Source organism: Gigantopelta aegis, chromosome 4 (assembly GCF_016097555.1).
Source record: "Gigantopelta aegis isolate Gae_Host chromosome 4, Gae_host_genome, whole genome shotgun sequence".
In the NCBI taxonomy this organism is placed as follows: domain Eukaryota; kingdom Metazoa; phylum Mollusca; class Gastropoda; order Neomphalida; family Peltospiridae; genus Gigantopelta; species Gigantopelta aegis.
The window spans coordinates 105,014,226-105,030,339 of NC_054702.1; the positions used below are offsets into that span (position 1 = coordinate 105,014,226).

The 16,114-nt window shown below is 33.6% G+C and overlaps 1 protein-coding gene across 8 annotated transcripts in view; it reads left to right on the top strand.

Moving 5' to 3' along the window:
- LOC121371658 (spectrin beta chain-like) overlaps positions 1–13,083 on the top strand; it is a 93,544-nt gene extending 80,461 nt beyond the window's left edge. For 2 of the 8 annotated variants that reach the window (XM_041497709.1, XM_041497714.1), the window contains 6 exons: positions 1,092–1,208; positions 3,573–3,671; positions 6,884–6,980; positions 7,718–7,793; positions 8,837–8,983; positions 10,238–13,083. In XM_041497709.1, the coding sequence (XP_041353643.1) occupies positions 1,092–1,208; positions 3,573–3,671; positions 6,884–6,980; positions 7,718–7,793; positions 8,837–8,983; positions 10,238–10,390 (689 nt within the window). In that variant the 3' untranslated portion in view covers positions 10,391–13,083. The remainder of the gene's footprint in view (positions 1–1,091; positions 1,209–3,572; positions 3,672–6,883; positions 6,981–7,717; positions 7,794–8,836; positions 8,984–10,237) is intronic. The other 6 variants (XM_041497710.1, XM_041497711.1, XM_041497713.1 and 3 more) reach the window with 6 other exon arrangements.
- Positions 13,084–16,114: the final 3,031 nt, after the last annotated feature.

Here is a 16,114-nt window from a genome sequence, read left to right on the forward strand (position 1 = left end):
CAGCTTTTAACTAGACTTCAAAGGTGTCATTTTCATTGTGCCATTTATACATTAATTAAGCTATGTTTGTTTGGGCTTTATTTTTTAAAGAAACGGTGCTCTCCTTTCAAGATAAAAAATTATAATACATATACGTGTATATATTTTTAATTTATTACCTGGATGAATTTATTTTTAATTTTTATTTTATTATTGTAAAATTATCTGTTATAAGTTTTTTTAAATTATAAATTACAATGTTGTTGAAATCTTTTGGTCACTCTTTCATGGTGCTGAGTAATAGTCCTTAAAATGTAACAGAAACATAGTTAAAAATAAGTTACGGAAGTAAACATTTCTGAAGTCTTGTTTGATTTTAATCTGCTTTATATGTTTGCTTTAAACTGTACTGTCCTCCTCTGCATGTTATCTTCACATCATCACCTTCATCACTCATTGTTACATAGCAGTGTTCAGTGTTATTACTGAAAATGTGCTTGTCAGTAATAACCAATCTTTTAAAAATGTAGAGATTTTGTCACTGATTTAGCCATGTATGTTGTCATGTACTGTTTGTTTAGTTATTAATTGTTGTATTACACATACTAATTAATAAAGGACTACATGTATGTTAATATTTAGCCTTTTTCGTAACTGTTATTTCCAGAATATCTCTTGAAAATAAGTGTTATACACCAATTTCTAACAACAGTTGTAAAGCCGTAAAGCATAGATGCATATCATTATTCCCCCCACACCAAAAAAAAAAAAAAGCCGTCCTTCATTAATTAAAAGTTTGTTGTTTTTGTGAGTTGCTCAAAACTTAATGAGTTAAGTAAAACCAAGACCACTTTTACAAATTGATTAATTTTTATTTATTTATTACTGAAATTTGTTTTAATTAATCACATTTGTTTAATTTCAATTAGCTGGATTCCTTCTGTTTTAATTTTGGCATGTCTTTATAAATATTACATAAAACATTGTAATAAATGAGCCAAAATACTGTACTCACAAAAGCTTTTAAAGTGTGTGAACAATTTTAGTTATTTCTGTTTTTTAGTTCTGTAGTTGTTTGTGCATGAATGTTTGCATGGTGTTTCTTTGAACAGTAGATATTCGTGAACAAGAAAGTGCGAAGCCATCGGAGAAGGCAATCTCTCCGGAAAAGGAAGAAATTGTCAAAGCGCGAGAGTCACCGCGCCACACCAAATCGCCATCCTCGCCAAGTATGTTGAGTGTGACCAACATTGTGCTTGCTTATATTCACACTACATACATAATCATTGTTTGGGTTGCATCTTCATTATCATGTATGGTTTGGTAGTTTTCAATGTTAAACCAGCTGACAAACGGTTTATATACCATAATCATACAGATTAAAAGTAATATCATTTTAATTATTTAGTTCATTGAATAAAGTAGTGTTTTATCACAACTGGTTTTTTTTATATAGTTCTTTCACAACTGGGTTTTTTTTTATAGTTCTTATTTTATGGATGTGGTACTGTTATCTTTGCATGACAGATATTGTGTTTCATTATTATTTTATTTTTTTAATAAGCTATGTTAGGAAAACTAGTTTTTGTGCATTAAAAAAAACTGTTTCCCTTTTATAGATTTGGGTTTTAGATTTTATGAATCTATTTATTTTTATATCCAGACTGTATCTTGGGAACAATTTGGCTCAAGGGAATTGACAGCGTAAATCTTGTGGTAAATGTCTGGTACACAGCCGGCATCACATTACACGACCTACCTTTCACATTTGGCAGACATTGTCTAACATGTTCGGTAGGCTATGCTTTAACACTGAATCTAGTTTGTGGAAACAATGTGTAATTTCAATGCATCTTGTGTCTATTTCATTTTAATGTATTGTTTTGTTCCCATAAAATATTTAAATATTTGGCTGACCGTCAATTACAGACTCCCATTGCATAATTATTTGCATCTTTGAGAATGCTTTGATATAATGAATTTCATTTCTCTCTGACCAATTTTTCCTCTTGGCATTGTGTGCATGCATTACGTTGTCATCTACTTAAAATAATTATTCAAGGGGTCTTTGTTTACAAGTGTGCAGGTGTGTCATTTACATAATGACTTTCACATGATGACATTGTGTGCTTTTGCTTGTTGGCAACAACAACTTTACACATATCTTCCATTGAAGTTTTAGAAAGTGGATATTATGGGATCTGGTTGTTTTAGGTGGCTTTTTAGGTCCAGACATTTTTATTCCATTTTAATTTCTAGAATTGTTTAAATAGCTTAATGTAAATTGTTTTATTTTGAGTGCAAATGTTTTTACATTTTGAAACGGGAGGGGTTTTCAACATTTTATAAAGGGGTACCTACAGTATTGCAAAGTACACTAACACGTATTACATATAGGAAAATCTTTTCCAGAAACACCCAACATATTCATAAGCTTACGAGATGGGGAGGGGGTCGTGTGTTTCAGTGTGATTTTTTTTATATATGTTCATGTGTGACATTTATTACTTGCTGGTTATTAGTATAGTAGACATTTTGTTTTAACTCAGTAACTGTGTATCTTGCAAAAATGTAAGCTTAATTTTTCCAAACTGAAGAAAAGCTTACCAATGAATTTTCTTTGTTAAACATTAATTTTTTTGCTAAACTATCTTAATCTGCAGTTCTTCAGTCTAAAGATCTTTGTAATTGTTCAATCTGGACAATCTTTGAAGTTAAGGACATTTTTCTACTGTATCTAGGATTTGTAAAATATATTTAATATATTATATATATTTTTATAATATAAAAGTCTTTTGATATGGTCATGATATATTTTGCTTAATTTGTTGTCTTTGAAAATGCATTTTTGAATGAAATAACTCAATGCATATTTTGTATCTGCTTTTCACTTTATATATACTTTATTTACAATAACATTAATTTTTCTATGAATTTTAAACTACGGTAAACCATTGCATCATCATACTTAGGAATGTATAATAATAGTTACTCCTGCTACTAAGACCATTTTATTTGCATTTTCTACATATGACTATGTAAACAAATGCTTTGACTATGTTTCCAGTATGCTTTGGGTTTTAATTAACTGCAGTAAATTTATAGTGAAACTATTGCAAAGTTTGTGATTTTGGGTAATTATTGGTTTGCAGTATTCTGCAGATTTGTTGTTGCCAATTTATAACATGATTTTGTAGAAAGAGGGGTTTGTTGCGTGGGGACTCACAAACAGTGTTACTTTGACACACAATTGATCTCTGAGACTCATTTTCAGCATAGTGTGGTTACAATAATGCTTCATAAGTCATTAAACCTCTGGTGGAAGGGTCCTGAATATAATGTTAGTATTCGGATAGTGCTCAGTACATATTACAATCCTAACATGGTTATATTTTTATCCTAACTTGGTTACAGGAATTATATTTATATTTAAATATACTTTTAATGCTTGCATGTTAGTGGTGGGTTATGGCACCTAACTGTAGGAACAGTTCCGAGGCTTTTCTCCAGTATTTGCTTTTGCCTGTGGATATGGGAGGCTTTAGCAATGAGTTGTGTATCAAGCAGGTTTTAATATATGATGATTTTGCCAGTAGACAAGGAGAAGAAGCGATCTCGTTCCAAATCTCCATTTGGGAAATTGTTTTCACGTAAAAAGGATGAGGAGGCGAGTGCCTACCCGGCGTTTGAAGGTAAACCTAGTAGCTGTTACCACGTAGAGGTAGATTGGACCAGATTGTGTGTGACCACCATCAGGCGTTTGGCTGCATGTCATACTGGTGGTTTGAACTTCTCGAGAATGCTGGGGTACACAGTGTGATGCAAATTCCTTGTTCTGTTTTAAACTTTTTCAAATGATTTGTTTACATAAAAATAATATAGTATGGTGGGTTACACAATGTGATGCAAACTCTTTTGTTCTGTTTTTGAAGGATTTGTTTACTTGAAAATAATATAAATATCTGACAGAATCTGATGCAAGCTCTTAACTCTTGTTCTGTTGTTTAACTTTTTGAATGATTTTTATTAAAAATAAAATATCTATACCATGGTGGGATACACATACTCTATCAACTTTCAAGGTTTTGTTTTGTTTTTTTGTCACAGTTTCTTCATTCTGTTGGGAGGCAGGACCCTAAAATGTGTTGCATACCATAAGTAGATCATAGCACTTAACAAAAGGAAAATCTAGTTGAGCAATTTTCCCACATATTATTTGCAGAATTGTAAAATTATTGGTGTAATATATTTTAAGAAGCTGCCATAATTAAATCACTGAGAGGGCAGAATTTAGCTCAGTCGGTTTAGTACTTGAGATGCTTGTGTCGTAGGATTGAACCACCTTGGTGGATCCATTCAAGTGATTGGGTTTTTTTCTCGTTCCAGCCAGTGCACCACAATTGGTGAAAAGGCTGTGGTATATGCGTTCCTGTCTATGGGAAAGTGCAAAATAACTGGTTTATTTTTCGTATCACACTTAACACAAGAACCTTTTCTTCTGGAAGACACTGTTACATGGTATTAAAACTCAGTGTGGTAATGCTTTATATTTTAGACCATTGTGACCATTACACGTTTACAGCTGATCCTTGAAATCAGTTTTTAATGTTCAATGGTAATCTATCATACTTGATAAAACAGGATCATCAAACTTGATGTGGCAATCCATCCTTGGAACTGGTTTAATGGAAAGTTCAGTTTCAGCATAATGTTCACTACAAAAGTTTTCTCTGAAATATGTATGACCTCATGATGTCCTCTGCCAAATGACATACTTGTACTTTATTTTGCTGATGAAATACAATGTAGAAGGAAAAAATAAACAAATATTCTGAGGAAAGTTGTAATGATGACTGTTGTGACATGCTGTTGGACAAGGTTTTGTGTGTGTGTGTGTGTCTCTCTTTGTCTGTACCACCTCTCGATCTCTCTGCCTGTCTTTGTCTTTCTCTCGCTCTTGTTAGACTGTCTCTGTGTCTGTCTGTCTGTCTGTCTCTCTCTCTCTCTCTCTCTCTCTCTTATTCTCTCTCTCTCTCTCTCTCTCTCTCTCTCTCTCTCTCTCTCTCTCTCTCTCTCTCTCTCCACAGATACTGAACTATTGCATGTGTAGTGTTTGTATCTAAGGGAGTGGACTTTTTTCCGGTTCACTGCACCATTTTGTTACTGGCATCTTTTAAACCCATAGAAGTCTAAATTATGTAGATTTCATGACAGCCCACATAAACAGCCATTCTGACATTATTTGTGAGACCGTCTGATGTAACTCAGTGTTTGAATGTTTGCCTGAGGTACAATTATCGTAGGATCGATTGTTTTGATCGACTCTGGTTTTCCCCAAATGCCTGGTACCCAATAACTGGTATATCAAAGGCTGTGACATATTATGACAATGAAACATTGATTTAGATGGCCTGATTATTGTGAAGCCAAAATGTTCATTTATACTTATTTTTGTGCTATATCCAATTAAGGTTCAAGCACGCTTACCTGTAGGCTGTGCACATACCTCAACTATCTGAGTTGTGTGTCCAGGACAGAAGTTAGTGGTTAGTGAGAGAGAAGTCGGTGTAGTGACCTTACACCTACCCACTGAGTCATTAAACTAGCTGTGAGTAAGAGTGATACCAGGGTGTGAACCCAGAACCTACCAGCCTTATTTGATAGCCTAATCACTACACCACCAAGACTGGTGCCAAAACTGATGAGTGTTTCTCTTAAAAAGTGTTTTGTGCATGTTTTATGTGAGAGATGACACTGTACAGGGTTTGTGTTCAAGGTCACATTTCAGAGAGCTCTGTACAAATGTGTATATTTGACTTGAGTTACAGTATGACTCGGTGTGGGTGACATGTTGAATTACTTGAGGTGGGTGCATGTGGGTGTGAACTTGGGCTAAGGTGTTTCGGCCTTGTGACATTGACATAATGTAAGACCATTTTCTAAGGATAGTATATGTACTAGTATTTCATTACAATTCATGATTGTTTTGTTCCTGGCATGTTGATATGGGTGGATCGGTTTTACATTGGTGTAATCACCACTATTCTGTATTTACTGCATGTTGTCTGATGTTATTACTGGACTAAGATGCCATGTGGTTGTCAACTTCTGATTAGATCCCGAAACCATGTGACACACACATTCTGTTTGTGTGAAAGATGTGGTTTTTGTACTGGGATGTACATATAAACTTGTGAAGTAGCTACTAAGTTAATTATCAGTATTTCAAAAGAGAATCACATAATTCTAGGACTTTTGTACAGATGTGTAATAAGCTTTTTCTGTTGTTGATAAATTGTAATAATGTTTTAATTCTTAGATAGTGATATTTAATCGTTGTGGAATACCTGTGGTCATGCACTGTTGATCGTCCATTCAGCTGTTTTTCCAGTGAAGTGATACAACCTATCCAGTAACCTACCATGTGGTCTTGTTACTATAGAAACCTGATAGCACAATGTTTCAACAGATTATTGCTTTGTCTTTTGATGCAACAATAAACGTTGTAGCAATAAATATAATTTGTCTCTCTTATCCACCCCCCCAATAGCAGTATACATTTTTTCCAACAAATTTATAATTATGTACTGTAAAAAAGAGGAAGGAGCTTGATTTTAGCAAGAATATAATAAAACAACCAGGATTTTATTAAAATGTGTTTCTTTTAGATTAAGTTGGTCTTGTTTGTAAACCAAAAATTATATATATTGTCAGAGGTGTTACTTCTCACATCAATATGCTACAAATAGTACACTGTTGTAATTCAGTTAGCAAATAAGTTCATGAAGTCTGGGTTTTTTTATTAAACGGTGTTATGCATATCAGTAAAAACTCTTCATAACCCGACAATAATGTTTCAGTGTGTTCAGTTTTATTAACATGGACTCTTGTGTTTCTGTATTAGAACAAAGCCCATCCGGATCAGTGGAGGCAGTGCACTATGAAGGAACTCTTTCCAGAAAACACGAAAGGGAGGTGAATGGCAAAAAAGCCAGCAGCAGGTTAGTTTAATGTTTAGACTACTGGATTAATTTTTGACAAAAACGAAGATGAGGGGGTACAAGTTCATAATTTTTATTATGATTCGTATCCCAATATTTGGTGATTTTTGTTCTTGATAAAACAATCAAATTTATTATCAAATTAGCTGTCACAATCGGCTATCGATCCCTGAAAATAACTGCGACATGCTGCCATTGTTAAGTGAAAATACTTGCCGAAAACCAAAATCTAAAGACACGGGAAGCTGAGTTGTCTTCAGTGTGTCGACTGGTGAATAGTCAAAAGGTTAAGATAAATATCTTACATCTTCAGTAATATCACCTTTTAACTAGTAATATTTTTATGTCACTGATATTTTCAGATATGTCAGTCAGTGATATATTATAATACAGAGATGATAGTTTTAATGATTTGTTTTGTTCATACCTCAATGAATATTAAAAAACAACAGAAACTTTAACAATATAATAAAATAATTTTATTACTATGGTTACGGTTTTAAGCTGAATCCAAGTTAATGTGTTGACTGCAAGAATTGATATCATTTAACTGATTTATATTTATTAGAAACCTGGGTTATTTTGACTACATGTTTTACAGTCCAAAGAGGATGTTTTCACTACAAATAAAAATTTCATTAATTTCAAAGTCTTTTAGCTGATTTTGGGAATCTAAATTTTTAGTCAAGGTGCTTGGCATAGACATGTTTGTAACTTTGATGTTTGTTTCATTTCAGATCTTGGGACAAATTGTATATGGTGCTACATGGAGCTTCCCTTTCCTGTTATAAGGATATGAAGCATGCTAAGTCTGTGAGTTGTTTTAACCTTTAGACTACTGGATTAATTTTTAACAAAAACCACGTTGAGTGGGTACAAGTCTAATTTTTACTCACATATATTCACTTAAATGTTTCATAAATACATGAAATAAAGTTCATATATGAATCGGTAAGTATTATTTTCGTGTCTTTTTTTTGTAATTTTTATTATTTTAGATCGGCTAATGGTGATTAAAATTAGGCAAAAAATTGAAAAAGATGCGTTTACTTACGGGCATTTGTGGCCAGCTGTCCAGTATTTATGTCCATTATTCCCGATAATAGTGGTTTTCTGACCAGAATTTTTTTTAAAACCCGAACTACGATTCATATTGCAATATTTGGTAATTTTCGTTGTTGGTAAAACGATCAAATTTATTATCAAATTAGCTGTTACATCAGCTATCGATCCCTGAAAATTACCGCGACGTGCTGCCATTGTTGTCAAGCGAAAATACTTGCCGAAAACAAAAACCACCATTTTGAAACAAAATCTTTTTTCTTCAATTATATTTCCGTTTCCGGTGAGTGTCGTGTGCCAAACGGCGGGAAATATGAATTGGGGAATGCACTGTATACAGTGTACAGTATATCGACTGACGTGACGTCGGGCGAGATATCTCGCCTGCAGTAGTCAGAAGGTTAATGAATATTTTGTTGAAATCTGAATTAAAAATAGCTTCAAATTTGTTGTATTTAGATTAATACTGATCCTATGTTGGCTGTAATGGATATTTGTGGATGTATTTTTATCTACATATCAATAAAAAATTATTCCGGAATTTTGAAGCTAGTTGTGGTCACAGTAACTGAAGTCAGTTCACACATTTTAATTATAATTTTCTTTATATTGAGATATTATCAGTGACCAATCAAGGCTCCCTAACCGTGACATGGTCAGACTGTGCTTGGGATAATAAATATATATTAAAAACAACAACCACAATAATAATAATAATAACAATAATAATAATAATAATAATATGGGTGACTAATGATGGAGTTGACTAGACCGCGTGTGTGTTTTTGTTTCAGGATCCCAATACTCGGATCCACCACGAGAGTGCTATAGATCTAACTGGGGCGTCCTGTACCGTGGCCTCAGACTACACCAAGAGACCATTTGTGTTCCGCCTTACACTTGCCAGCGCTGCAGAGTATCTGTTCCAGGGAAAGGATGAGGTAAGTCATCCTGGAAGTCCCACATCTTGTTCAAGAGAACTTTTAAATAACTCGGAAAGCTGGATATCATCAGTTTTGTTTCCAAATATGTAAACCTAAACAACTTATTACTTTTGCATATTTATAATCCAAGAAACAAACAAATTTTTTGGAATTTTTGTTTCTAGAAACTAAAAATAAAACAACTAGTCCTATTTATTCAGTGTAAATGTTTGTTATTTCAGTAATAATGCAACATGTACAGTAAAACTTGTGTTGCCATCTGTTTATTCTCCCAAACTATCGGGAGTAGTGTGACCTATAATATAAATTTTCGGTGCTACCTAGAAGAGCACTCTGTAGACATGCCCATTCAGTATTTATTCTTCATTTACTATTAAATTCATACCAAAAAACAGAAAACCATATATATACACCCTAATACAGGGTTCACAGCCTGGTACCAGCTCCTACTTAGAACAAGTTTTAACGACTCGGTGGGTAGGTCTAAGACCACTACACCCTGTTATCTCTCACTAACTACTAACTCTGTCTTGGATAGACAGCCCAGATAGCTGAAGTGTGTGCCCAGGACACCGTGCTTGAACCGTAATTGGATATAAGCATGAAAATTAGTTGAAATGAAATAAACTGGTGATGGATTACACTACAAAGTAAAACATGACCAGTTGCAGGCACTGTTAATTAGCCAACCTTGATGGTGACTTTCATCTAAAACCGTAACTCCCAATTTCAGCTACCACGTATTGGTACGCATTGTCTAGATGCTTGTGTTGAGTAACCTAGTAAGCAGAAACCTCTCTTAAAAGACCATTATGATCTTCCCTTTGGTTGCTGCTTAACACTGTGTGTGTGTGGGTGCGTGCGTGTGTTTGTAGGTGAGTAATAATTTATGCCCATAAACCCGAGTAATGAACAGAATATTTGTGTGTTTGTAGGTGAGAGTAATAATTTATGCCCATAAACCCGAGTAATGAACAGAATATTTGTGTGTTTGTAGGTGAGAGTAATAATTTATGCCCATAAACCCGAGTAATGAACAGAATATTTGTGTGTTTGTAGGTGAGAGTAATAATTTATGCCCATAAACCCGAGTAATGAACAGAATATTTGTGAGTAGCTGGTAATCCTTTATAGGCACTACTGCTGAAAAGTGTAGATCGCATACAGGAAAACCATTACCTTTCTACGTTGGTTTTACAGGTATTGCTTTAAAATGTTTGTCACTATAAATTAATAATTTTGTCATTTTAGAATGAACGGGACATATGGATTGCTAAACTGAACCTGACGACGGGAGCGGAGGGAACAAGTACTCCACTGAAGGCCCAGTCACTGCCTGCACGAACAGAGCCACCGAAAGACGAACACAAAAAGAGGGGCTTCTTCACAATGAAAAAGAAATAGACTCATTCTTAAGCACTTTTCAGTTTTATAGCTTGAAAGGAATCTCTATTGCCAACTTTGGACATGTGTAATGTGGATTACGGACAAAATGAATTTTAGTCGAGAGTTTCTTGGGGCTTTTGGGGAATAATAATTAAATCATTTTGGTGTCCGTTGAACATGGCAATATTCTGATAGATTTTTTAATATTTTGGCAAGCTTAGCTTTTATGACTGCAATTGTTTTAAGACTATTTTTACTTAAATGTGGGATTATATACATACATACATATATATATGTGTGTGTGTGACCTCGAGTGGATTTCAGTTACAACTGTTGAGGTTGTCTGGACACCGACCATTCCGAACAGCAAACCTCTTGTCATCTCTGATCTCCACATGTCTTGGGATAAACTACCGATCAACTAGCTCTCTTTGACAAAATACAGACAAAATAAACATCAACAAGATATATATTCATCAAGTAATGCATTTGGTATGGAAAATACATGCATACAATTTTTTAAAATTATTATTATTATTACATGGAATTTACAAATTTTGAAACTTATTCAAGATTACCATGAGCTGAAGACTGTTTGCTGGCAGATTATGAATATAAGGTTTTAAGAGGAATGATAAAACATTATTGCTTCATTCATTCATTCATTCATTCGTTCGTGTATATTCATTCATCTGCCACTATGTTGCTGTATGTTACTTCATTTCTCCCTCTGTTCATTCATGATATTCCTCTTTTGTGTTGTCTGCAACAGTTTGTTGGACATTACAGATGAGTACTTGAGTAGTGTTGCCTCTGAATGTTGCATTCCATCTATGCAAGGCAGACATGATCAGCATGCCAGTGGTGAACGACGACCTCGTCACATCACGGACCTGGTATTATTCTGCCAGCAATCAGGACGTCGCCAGATTCGGATTCATTCATTCATAAAGACAGATTTTCATGCTCGTAGTGTTTTGTCAACCTTTTTTTTGTTTTTGGCTGCTATATTTTCTAGCATGGCAGCAGCAGTGTTGTGACTTGTGCAAACCAACATCCTTGTTTTTATCTTTAATTTTGTTACCATTACAATTTTGTTACTTGCCTCCACTGCTTGTTACGAGGCTATGTACATGTAGATAGTGTAATGTATGCGTGTTGTAATTTTAAGACATTGTAGTGTCAATATATATAATATAATATATATATATATATACATGTCTCTGGGAAGCATAGTTTGTTGACTGTCATTGTTGGGTTGTGTTTCTTGTTGAATTGACTGCTATGCTGCCAGTATGGGATGTGACGGTGCAGTGTATAGACTAGATTCAATAAAATATCTTATCATAGGGTTCTACTTTAAATTGGTTTTAGAAACTAGCATTTCTTGATAAAGTGACTGCAGTTGGCCATTTAATTATGATGGTATTTAATATTGCAATACAATACAACGTAGACTGATAATTATTGCAACAAAAGACCTAAGTATAATTTTAAAAATTTCAACTGAAACAAATGACCAATTTAACAATAGGATGGCAGTATAGAATTGTGGGTCAGATTATACATAGACATTTGATGTGAGTGAATAATGTGGCGACTAAGAAAACGCAGATGAGCATGATTGAAATGTTCCTTATGAAGAAGGTTATTCACATGATTATTTACATAGACACTTTTGTGTCCGGTATGCAGCATCATGATGCTACATGCCGATATTGTCGTAATTACTATCACTCCATGTTGTAGTACATAAAATCACTCTAAACTTTGCTCATTCTGTTATTGCTATGTGCAATTAAAATAGCATTATGAGCATTTTCAATATGAAAGTATTTATCAACTTCGTAGTTTTATTATTATTCCCTAGAGGGCTAGCGACTTAATAAAAAAAAAATATGCCACGTCTTTAAATGGACTAGAGGTGGACTATAAAAATTACCTGTTAACCGTGTCTGAGAATGTGGTATTTATCCACTTGTTAATCATTTACATTATTTCAATAAAAATTTCACTGTAACATCAATATCCAGATGATCAAATAAAAATAAGATAAAATATGTGGTATCCAATTTTCTGTGCATTTTTTTATTTATCGGTATGACCCATAATTTCTTTTTCACCATTATTTTCCTGTTATGTTTGGCAAATTGGGAAGGCCAATGATGCACGGGCCGATCAATATTAGATGAAAAATGTAGTTGCGGAGTATATGCTGGTGAAATCATATGATTAGAAGTGTATTTAATATTTACATCGCTAGCATGACTATAGTGGACATTTTGTAACTTCATTAGAAGATTCTGTGAATTCATTTGCTTCTTCTTATTCACCCAGAGAACAGTGCCTGAGTAAGTAGAAAGTATTGTGTCAAGGATCCCAGCAAGTCTGACAAACAGCTACCATGACTGGTTAGTTTTCAACACTCTGGACAGATTGTATTTGAAACGGCCACTAGAAATATTATTTACAATGTAGCTATCTTCCTCATTGCATGTAGGTATACAAGTAGTAGCATCATGTCACCCGGCAAACTATTAATCTGCTTCATAATTTTAATTGGGAAAACTAAAATCATCTGAATAATGGCAGTGTTAGATGTCACTTCACACCTTTGGCTTTTTTGTGCTCTTTCCATCTAAAGAAGGCTTGCTTTTACCAGATTTTGTATTTGCTTAAAAGGTATAAACAATAAATCATAAATATTTCAAGCACTGGTTGTTATTTTTGTATCTATTTAGTATTTATGCGACTTGTCAAATGTGTCAAATGGATTTACCCAGTGATCGCATGTTTCATGGTGGTGATTTTAACATTTCAACATCTTGTGTTTTCGGAATTAGCTGTATTTTAATTCATAGTTTCCATCATTATGCTCACGATGCATTGTGAAGTATCTGAAGTGTGTAATGTTTATATATTTGAAGACTGTTATTAATACTTGCGAAAACAATTTAAATACTGTACTAGAAACTGATCTGAATCCCCAATATGTTATTAGTACTTGCAAAAACAATTTAAATACTGTACTAGAAACTGATCTGAATCCCCAATATTTTCCATTTGCATGATAATTCAATCATTTTTCACATTGAATTGTACAACAAAGAAAGGTATGTTTTACTTGACGATGCACTTGACACATTTTAAGGATCACACGGATAATACGAGGAGAGGAAACCTATTGCCACCATGCAATGGGTTACTCTTTCTGATGAGCAGCAAGGGATCTTTTATAAGCAGCATCCCATAGACAGGATAGTACATACCACAGACTTGGAACGAGAAATATCACATCGACTGGGATATTTCCTGCTTCCAGTGGTACACAAGTCGTTCATTTAATGATGTGAACATACATTAAGTGAAACATTCTTAGCCAAAAAAGTTTAGCAATTTGGTAAATGTACTTAAATAAAAGAGAACTGAAATCATACATTGGATTTAATTATGGCATCATTTGTCTGTATAAACAGGCGATTTTCAGTACAAAGTTCACTAAAATGTGAAAATTGTTGGGGTGTCCAAGCAACTTTGGTTTGCATGTTGACAGCGGTACAGTGTCAGCTCGTGCTTCTGAGACTGGATCTTTGGAATAGTGATAGAGATCCATTCACAAGTTGAAGCATGTTGTGGATGTGAATATGCACATGGTTCTCTTGCACCCTACGACCCAACAAATCCCACAGGGAACAAATTGGGTGATCTTGCAAGCTAGTTTAGGATTTCAATATTGTTTTGCTAAAGAAATCCAATAGTTAGTCTTGTCTGAATGCTGGTGTACATGTCCTGTTCACACAAAAAGCCTGGATACTGCTGCATGAATGGAATGACAATTGGTGATGATTTCTTCACTAATGCTGAGCATTCAGGTTCCCATGAATGATGAAAATGAGGTTGTTTTATCCGATGTCATGAATTTCTGTCCACAGCACAACGCTACTACATCATATCAGTCATGTTCAGTGCATAAGGAAACATTGTACCATGGTCAATGCCCAAGGTGCTCGGACATGTTACTTGCATCTACTATAGTTTGACACCCAATAGCCAATGTATGTTTCGTGTTGGGGTGTTGTTAAACATCTATTCTATTCAGACACGTTACTGACAATGTAGTTTTGCCTTTAGCTTGTGAGTGCTGGATAACAACTATTATTACCAGCACCAGTTCAGGTGCAACTGCCTCCAGAAATAAAACCCAAAAGCAATATTATTTATAAATGTTTCAATGTGTTTTATTTTGACTGATATAAGTAACAAATGAAGGCAAGTTGTTCATGAGATAAAATAAAATGATCCATAAACCAAATAAACTTCAAAAAACAAAATACTCAAAACCACTGTCAATAAATAAATACATTATTGTATCATAATAAGCTTATGTACAAAAACTTCAACAAAAATGGATGAGTGATAAGATTACTGGTAATGCTGAAATAAGAAGAACCTGTCACCGGCTCCAGTAATTGTAGTATAATTTGAGAAAAATAAAAATATGCTTCTGTTTTCCATGTGCAGTTGCTGGTATGGTGAAGGTGTGTACAGTGGGGAAAATGTACGCATAACTTTTATTCTATGGTTATCATTGGATTATAATTCCAATCTGTAAATATTCTTTTTGTTATAAATGCTTGGATTTTGTCAAATTACATTTTGTGACTTTTGAAAAACCCTACCCCAAAACGATGAACTGCAGCTTTAGACTATTTTGTTTATTCATAGAATATTTAAGAATAAACATTTTCGGAATAATCTGTAAGTAATCCTAAAAAAACAAAAAAACACACAAAACTGTCAGGTAACTGCAAAAGCTAAATCTTTCAAATATTAATAATTTAACGTACATCTATTAATTATATTCTTTTTATTTCCACTTTCATATACTTTTATTTTCAATATTTACCCATCAGCTGCCAACACCACTTCGCTTAGTGAATTTGGCTGCCATCTTTATTTTTGTTTACATTAAAGTGATGAAGTTATTTTGATAAACTGCTAAAAAAAAAAACTATTCTTTACTGGAATGCTGAACATTTCACAGCATATTCTACACAAATACATTACATTTATTTGAAAAATACAATTTAATATTTAAAAATGCATAATTTATTAGTGTGGGCCTCTAACACACTAGTATGCTGGTTATGGATATGAAATTAAAAAGCAGGATTATTAAGGGGTAAAAACCCCAACTAAATGGATGATTTCAGCTGCTTTCTTTGTTTAATATTAATAAAATAACTCATTATATCTTAACATTGAATCGGTAAATGTTATTGTTTATTGAAATAACATGCAGATATACTTTTTAAAAAAGAATGGAGATTCTCCTTATGCTGTGGATTAATTTTCTAAACAAAGGGTTCAGCTGTTATTAAAGTATATGCATTTTATATTGATGTTACAAAAACAGTTATACACTTGAAATTATAAAAATTTGACGGTAATAATTTTTAATGTTTATGGAAGAATGATCACACAGAATTCTTAAATGAGTGCTGCTGTTTTTTGTTTTTTTGGCTTTTTAATATGTAAACCTAAATTATTACAGATAATGCCAGTCATTCAGTACTGCCAATAAAAAAATGATCAATACATATTCAATTTATATATGTTCTGTATTAAGTTGAGAGAGAAATTCTAATGTAAGAATAAATAGGTTCATAAACAAAGGAAATGAAAACTGGAGATGAGAGTTAAAGGGGTAGGAACCATAAGTACAAACTGCCTGAACTCTTA